Consider the following 8,383-nt stretch of genomic DNA (forward strand, 5'->3'; position numbering starts at 1 on the left):
AAACTCTCTGTGACGTGGCTGGGGAAGAGGGCAGAGTCAACTTGGATCAAAGATCCCACCATGCTGCGACGCTTTCAGTCGTCTTCTTTTATTTAAAAAAAAAAAATTAGATCAAGAGGAATCCGGGAGGAATCCGGCAGTTTCTTTAGGTTTTCATTCAGACAACAGGTTTCGATCTCCTCAAGAGAACGGCAAGAGGTTATTGTAGGAACTGCACAGGAACAAGAAGTTTACGGGGCTGATGGTCCCTCAGAGGATAACAAGAGTAGGTCTTGCATCTGAGTGGGGTGAGGTGGATGGACCAAGCCCACTGCCATCAAGTGCAACCATCTCGGGAAAATATCCAACCCACACTCTAAACGTGCTCAGTCAGCAGAGTTTTTCTGCTTCATCTCCACCCCTTACCTTCCCATCATGGAGGCAGCTATCCTGCTCAGGCAGTCCAATAGCTTTCTCCGGGGACGCTTCCTCCCAGCCCACGGACAGACTAAATACAAAGCAAACCATCACCCATCCGGAACATTCCATAGCCAATTATTTCAGCATTTCCTTCCTAACGCCTGGAAGTGGGCGGGCCGTGACCCTCTGCAATGCTTTGAAGGTGTCAAACATGCGCCAGGTATTTCAACCCCGCTAAAGGTCCAGGCCAGAGAGACTACCAAGACGCCCTTGGCAAGGCCCGGAGCACGACCAGCATCTCCCAGTGCCAATTCTAAGAGGAAGCAGGAAAGGACAAGCTTCCTCACACGATGCAAACACTGAGGAGTTAAAACCACCAACCTTGGGATTTCTAAACAAAAAAGTGCCTGGCGAAGAAATAGCTCCCTTTCGATAAAATTCTTCCAATTAATTCAAATCTTAAGATCCTGTCAATTGCATGCCAGTTCTAATTGGAGTTCAATCAGCAGATTTACCAGAGTGCCCCACACAGTATATATATATATATATATATATATATATATATATATATATATATGTGTGTGTGTGCAATGCTGGAAATCAATGGGTCTTGTAGTCTTTGCCAAGAAGGCAGCATGCACAAAACAGCCCTCAGGAGATTCAGGTTTGTACCACCTGAGCCAGATTTCCACCTCTTCCTGGTCTTAATTACCTCTTCGGGACAATATTCCATGCTATTTTGATCCTCGGGCAACACAACAACCTTCACGCACTTCCGCAAACCAACGGTTCGTTCCTGACCGTTCTGTGAATGGTTCACAGGCCCAAGCTTCAGCTGCCTTTGAAAGCCTCAGGGTGGGTGGGTGGTGGGGTGACGACACGTCCAGCTCACAGTTAGCAACACAAACGATGACTCCGAAAAAGACACACATGCACACAAAAGACAACGTAGCCCAACATGCTTGCTAAGTAGTTCTGGGGCAGCACTGTACACAGGAATGGGAATATACCCCATACAGGGGGGACGTGAGGGACCTGCAGATTTTATTTCTCCCTGCACTGGAACTGGGGGGCGGCACACTCCGCTTCAAGGAGTTTGGCAGAGGTTTGTTAGTGCACACATAGCTGACAAGTCTGGCGTGCTTTCCTCAGAAGGGGAAGGCCGGCAAGGAGCTGGGTGACGATGGGGTAAGATCATTCAAGGTAGCCACACAGGACACGGTTCATGCATAGGCCATGAGCATCTTGGGTGGGTAAGGTCAGAGAGACGGCTTACGAGGAGAAAGCAACAACTTCACCAGAACCAGGGCTGTTGGTAACAAAGACTTAACATCTGTGCACTGGATGGCCAGGAAAACATGGGGTCTTGGACCGTGCTGCCGGCAGCCTTCACAAACAGGACAGAAATGCACAGGAACAATGGGATGGGTTGGGGCACAGGCTTGGAGAGGCCCAGTGGGTTGCTCTCTGTTTGCTACCTACCGAGGAACAAGGATGAGGAGACATTGGTGGGCAAAGGGCTCCTTGGAGAAAGCCTCTTAAAAATTGGAGCAGGACAGCGACGGCAAGCAAGAGACGCCTCCTCCAGTTTTTAAGAGGCTTTCTCCAGGAGCCGTCTGCCCACCTCTGTCTCCACAACCTTGTTCTGAGGTGGGAAGGTCCTAACATTTCAAGTCCTGAGCGAAAGGAAGCGAAGAGGCTCAACCGCCCGAGGCAGAAGCAAAGGATGCGGCAAATCCAGGGGGGAGACTGGATGGCAGAGGCCAAGGAGGGCGAAAAGCAGCAGGCCAAACCCAGGCCAGAGCTGTTGCCAGCCTGGCATCCAAGGAGGCAGCTGAGCTCAATTCAGCTGTCACAGGTCAGCTGAGCTCCCTCCGCTACAGCCCCCCGCCATCCCAGCAGACAGGGTGGGAGACCAACACAGAGGCTCCGTAAGAGCCACCGGCACGCCCAAAGCGCCATCCCTGCCGTGCCCCTGCAAGAACGAGGGCACGGACTGCACTTCTTCATCACCACCAGAGATGCCATGGCCTACCCAGTGATTGGATCAAAAGCCCATCTTCTTCTGATCCAAGGAAGCATCTGCTTAACTGCAACAGAAGCAGGCAGAAAGTAGATTTCCGGATGTTTGGGACTTGGAAGTCCCAGCGTTCCTGACCATTGGCCATGCTGGCAGGGGCTAATGGGAGTAGAAGTCCAAGACACCTGGAAATCTACCCTTTTGCCCAACCTTGTCCTACAACATCAGGAGAGCCCCCAGGCTTTCGTCTATAAGCTTGATGGACCACCCATCACCCCAGCCAAAACCAGGACCCTGGAAGGGTCCTGCAAGACACTAACCCATGCTTCTCTAGCTAGGAACAGATATTTCAGGCAGGTGGGAAGAAAAACGGGAAAGGAGGAGAAGTGGGACCGGTGTAGGGGGAGCGGGTGCAGGCAGATCATTTTGAGAAGGTACGGAAAGCATTGGCCCCAACTCGGCCCCACCACGCCCTACGAAGGCTTCCGCCTCCCGGCTGTCCACCCATTTCCTACAGCATCTGTTTCTGTGGTAGCTAGGCAGTTCCCAAGATGACAAGGGCAGGCCAGAAGTCCCCTTTTTCTCTGGCTTCCCCAACTCATCGTAAATACTTCAGGCACAAAACAAGGGTTGAATAAGCGGAGTTCAGCAGCAAAGAACCCAGAGTTATAGGCAGTGGTTTTGGCGAAAGAGAGACCAAAAGTGATAGAGGAAATAAAACGATTCAAGTGGGTGGTTTTCCCTTTCGGAGTGTTCTGGCACTCCGCCAGTCGCTCAGCCCCTGGTGGGACCATCGCCATCCACCAGCTCCTCCCAGACGGAAGGGGGCGAAGGTTCAGGCACTCGAGTCAGAGACGCAAGCAAAACCACAGTTGCTACTTTTCCTGCGGTGGCAACGAAGCTCAGCTTCGTCGTGTGTCAACGTTGGTGGCAGAAGTGGCAACCGCGCCATTCCCTCCCCGGGCGGGCGGCTCAGACGGAAAGGAACGGCGACCCTCCCAAGCCAAGTGCAAAAGATCCCTTGGGGATCCGCCGTCTGGTTGGGCTTGTTAGCCGTGGAAGAGTCCCGCTTGAGTTCATTGTCAGTTCAGTCTCTGGAGGCAGAGGCCACGCACCAGAGTGCAGCTGGTCAATTGTCACGTGGCCGCTCCTGCCATAGCCGCCTCCTCCTCCTCCTCCTCCTCGTAGTCTGAGATGTCAGCCTCCATGCTCTGCTTCGCCAGCATCTCTCTCCGCGCCTGCAGCCGCTCACACTTGGGGCAGGGCCCAGACCGGAAGCAGCCCTTGTGATAGCAGGCTCTGCATTCTGCAAGCAAGAGAGAAAAAACGGGGGAAGGGGGGTCAGAGGTCAAACATCCAGGGAGGGCAAACGGTGCAAGACCCCATAGCCTGCATTGGTCCCACCGCACCTGCGTGTCTAAACTGCAGGGATCAGAAGGGCTGAAAACAACAGGATGAAATTTAATAGGGATAAATGCCAAGTTCTACATTTAGGAAATAGAAACTAAAGGCACAGTTACAAGATGGGGGATACTTGGCTCAGCAATACTACAAACGAGAAGGATCTTGGAATTGTTGTAGATCGCAAGCTGAATATGAGCCAACAGTGTGATATGGCTGCAAGAAAGGCAAATGCTATTTTGGGCTGTATTAACAGAAGTAGAGCTTCCAAATCATGGGAGGTACTGGTTCCTCTCTATTCGGCCCTAGTCAGGCCTCATCTAGAGTATTGCGTCCAGTTCTGGGCTCCACAATTCAAGAAGGACGCAGACAAGCTGGAACATGTTCAGAGGAGGGCAACCAGGATGATCAGGGGTCTGGAAACAAAGCCCTATGAAGAGAGACTGAAAGAACTGGGCATGTTTAGCCTGGAGAAGAGAAGATTGAGGGGAGACATGAGAGCACTCGTCAAATACTTAAAAGGTTGTCACACAGAGGAGGGCCAGGATCTCTTCTCGATCCTCCCAGAGTGCATTACACGGAATAACGGACTCAAGTTAAAGGAAGCCAGATTCCAGCTGGACATCAGGAAAAACTTCCTGACTGTTAGAGCAGTACGACAATGGAATCAGTTACCTAGGGAGGTTGTGGGCTCTCCCACACTAGAGGCCTTCAAGAGGCAGCTGGACAACCATCTGTCAGGGATGCTTTAGGGTGGATTCCTGCATTGAGCAGGGGGTTGGACTCGATGGCCTTGTAGGCCCCTTCCAACTCTGCTATTCTAGGATTCTATGAAGTGTTGACAGAGGTCAGGACAAACCCAGGGCCAGAGCGGGTTTGCAAAACGAACCGGGTGGCAAGAGGGAAGGAGCCTGTGGTCCTTAGCCTAACTTCATGTGGGGTGGCAGAGAGAGAGAGAGAGAGAGAGAAGCAGTGCTACAGACTCCACCCACTTGGCTCCGCCTCACCCCCCCCCATCAGGTGCAGCCCCCAAATGACTTTCCCCCCCCCGGGTCAATGGCCCTGCCTAGGAAAGCCAGTTCGCCACTCCTGCTTTAGGGTCATTGATGAATCAGCAGGTGCTCCAGGGATCCCAGGATCTCTTGCCACAGAAGATGTTCGTGCAACCCGAGGGCTCCACTACAGCACCCTCCGCAATGCCGCAAGACAGCCCCCCTCGGTCTATGCAACGCAGCCAGCCGAGGACGTCCGTTGCCTTGGCAAGTGCTGTGCAAGAAACGGAAGTCTAGGCCACGCACCTGCCTACCCTAAAGTTGAATCAGTTTAACTAATAGTTATTCACCCTTCACAGGGGATCCTAGTTAGCTGGACCAGGAATATTATTCCCCCTAAGGAATCCAACCGGCCACCCGCCCCACCAGCGGTCGCGGCTCCCGTTTGCTCGCCTACCTTCACAGGTCCTGCACTTATTCAGCTCAAAGGGGAAGATTATGTCCTCCTCGTTCTGGCAGAACTCGCAGATGAAGCCCTTGGCCTGGCACAGCTGGAGAAAGAGAAAGAGGTGGAGGGGAGTGAAGGAGAAGAGGCCCGCAGACGCTGCAAACCCACTTGCGTTTCACTTCTGAGGAGTCCGAGAAGCCCTGCAGCACTTGAAACACATATATAATACGATGGTGGGGGTGGGGGGTCCTTTTCTCTACCTGGTGCTGTCCAGATCTGTTGGACTGCAACTCCCATAATTCCCAGCCAGCATGGGAGTTATGGGAGTTGCAATCCAATATATGTGGGAGGCACCTGGCTGGGGAAAACTGCTCTATACTGAAGTGAAATCTGCCTGGGATGTTGCATCCTAGGGAGGTTGTGGGCTCTCCCACACTAGAGGCCTTCAAGAGGCAGCTGGACAACCATCTGCCAGGGATGCTTTGGGGTGGATTTATTTATTCATTTATTTAATTTATTGCACTTATATACCGCCCCCATAGCCTAAAATTAAGGTAAAAACGAGTATACAAAATTTAAAATTCTAAAACACGGAACGTACACACATAAAGCATTAAAAAACGTTTTAAAAAAACTAAACATGTGGGTGATTAATATGTGCCGCCTTATGCCTGGGCAAAGAGGATAGTCTTAACCTGGCGCCGGAAAGATAGCAGCGTTGGTGCCAGGCGAGCCTCGTCAGGGAGATCGTTCCATAGTCTGGGGGCCACCACCGAAAAGGCCCTGTCCCTCGTCGCCACACTCCGAGCCTCTCTCGGAGTAGGCACCTGGAGGAGGACCTTAGATGTTGAACGTAGTGACCGGGTATATTCACGTTGGGAGAGGCGTTCCGTCAGGTATTGTGGTCCCAAGCCATGTAAGGCTTTATAGGTCAAAACCAGCACCTTGAATTGGGCTCGGAAACATACAGGCAGCCAGTGCAAGCGGACCAGAGCAGGTGTTCTATGGTCGAACCTTCTGGTTCCCGAAATCAATCTGGCCGCTGCATTTTGCACAAGCTGCAGCTTCCAAACCATCTTCAAAGGCAGCCCTACGTAGAGCGCATTGCAGTAATCTAACTTGGAGGGTACCAGAGCATGGACAACTGAAGCTGGATTATCCCTGTCCAGACAGGGGCATAGCTGGGCCACCAACCGGAGTTTGTAAAAGGCACTCCTGCATTGAGCAGGGGGTTGGACTTGATGGCCTTGTAGGTCCCTTCCAACTCTGCTATTCTATGAATCTATGATTACAGAAACGTAGAAACCTGAGAAGATGTGATGCCGAAAGGACTTTTGACCTTGCTTTTAATCAGCACGTCCTTTTGTCGTCAAAACATACGGCCCCTCCTTTTCTTTAGCTCTGCAGGGAAACTCCCCCTCCCCATTTCCCTGGGCTCCTTCAGCCCCTTAAACTCCTTATTTGATCTTACTTTTATACTGTTAGTTTTACTCTCCCCTGTGCCTGTTTGGTGCATTCTCTTCCCCTTCTTATTGTTTTATTATGATTCTATTAGAATGTAAGCCTCTGCGGCAGGATTTTGCTATTTTGTTGTTTTACTCTGTACAGCACCATGTACACTGATGGTGCTATATAAATAAATAATAATAATACTCATCTCTTTGGCCCTCCGTTGCCAGGCCACCTCTCTCACCTCCCCAGCCTCCCTGTTTAACTGCTGGTGGGCTTCTAAGAAACTCTGGGAGCTGTTGGTCCATAAAAGTGGCTAGCCATCTCCTGCAAAAGGATTCCCTCACTCCCTCACTAGGCTCATGTTTAGCCTGGAGAAGATTGAGGGGAGACATGATGGGACTATTCAAATACTTAAAAGGTTGTCACACAGAGGAGGGCCGGGATCTCTTCTCGATCCTCCCAGAGTGCAGGACACGGAATAACGGGTTCAGGTTACAAGAAGCCAGATTCTGGCTGGACATCAGGAAAAACTTCCTGACTGTTAGAGCAGTACAGCAATGGAACCAGGTACCTAGGGAGCTTGCGGGCTCTCCCACACTAGAGGCATTCAAGAGGCAGCTGGACAACCATCTGTCAGGGATGCTTTAGGGTGGATTCCTGCATTGAGCATGGGGTTGGACTCGATGGCCTTGTAGGCCCCTTCCAACTCTGCGATTCTATGATTCTATCATCATCATCATCATCATCATCATCCCAGATTTCCTTAAATGTTTACTTTGGCACTAAAACCTGACCCAGTGGAGACATAAAGACCATACAAATGAAAGAACTGAAAGGAGGAAGGGAGGAATACGGTTACCCACCATGCACTTCTCAACGTGCAGGGTACCTGCCTTGAGGAGCTCCGTCAGGCAGGGCACGAGCTCCCCTTTCTTGGTGGTGCTCAGGTCGTTTAAGGAATAGAGGTGCAGATCCTCCGTCAAGTGACCCGGCACAGCATCGAAAGCATCCAGGACCCTGCAGGAAAGGAGCCACACGGCACTCAGCTCTGCATCATGACAAAACTGCCCACAAATGCTACTTCCCCTCTGCTTAGGAAACACTGCAGCCAATTTAAGAGCTCCATCACACCTACTTTCCCCCCTGGTTTTCCTCCGCAATTCCTAGCTCCGTTTCATTAGCGCGTCAAGCTAACGGCCCCTTTCACATGGGTTTGCGGTATCAGGCTACACCGATGAAACCTCCCTTTCGCCTGTTTGCGCTTCCACTCCGCCCCGCCCCTTCTCCTTCCGCCTCCAGTTCATTGGTTGTAACGTTGTGATGGGCGTGGGCTCTTTCTCCACCTCACTCTGGCTTTGTTGTCTAGTGATTTACCGACACGGTGCTGGAGGAGGAGAACCTCCCCGCCCTCCCCTTTCGTCAGCAAGTTCTCCCTTCAAAGCACACACCCCCAACAAAGGAAATAGCAAGAGGATGGCACTACACGGGGGGTGAAGGGTGCTTTAATTCCATTTGGGGGAAATAATCCAGACTTTCCCTTCTCTAGAAAAACACGAAAAAGGGAGGGGAAGAGGCAGGGGGGTGTCTGCAGGACAGGCACAACGTTAATCTGAGTGCTGTGCTGCAAAATCGCAAACCAGGCATGACGAGAGTGAGATAAAGTGCTGGTGT

At 51.6% G+C, this 8,383-nt stretch overlaps 1 protein-coding gene across 4 annotated transcripts in view; it reads right to left on the reverse strand.

Moving 5' to 3' along the window:
* Positions 1–971: 971 nt before the first annotated feature.
* RUBCN (rubicon autophagy regulator) overlaps positions 972–8,383 on the reverse strand; it is an 84,907-nt gene continuing 77,495 nt past the window's right edge. For all 4 annotated transcript variants that reach the window (XM_063131767.1, XM_063131765.1, XM_063131766.1 and 1 more), the window contains 3 exons: positions 7,576–7,729; positions 5,270–5,363; positions 972–3,725 (listed from right to left, as the gene is read on the reverse strand). In XM_063131767.1, coding sequence (XP_062987837.1) covers positions 3,556–3,725; positions 5,270–5,363; positions 7,576–7,729 — 418 coding nt within the window. In that variant the 3' untranslated portion in view covers positions 972–3,555. The remainder of the gene's footprint in view (positions 3,726–5,269; positions 5,364–7,575; positions 7,730–8,383) is intronic.

This window comes from Elgaria multicarinata, chromosome 8 (genome assembly GCF_023053635.1).
Source record: "Elgaria multicarinata webbii isolate HBS135686 ecotype San Diego chromosome 8, rElgMul1.1.pri, whole genome shotgun sequence".
Taxonomy (NCBI): domain Eukaryota; kingdom Metazoa; phylum Chordata; class Lepidosauria; order Squamata; family Anguidae; genus Elgaria; species Elgaria multicarinata.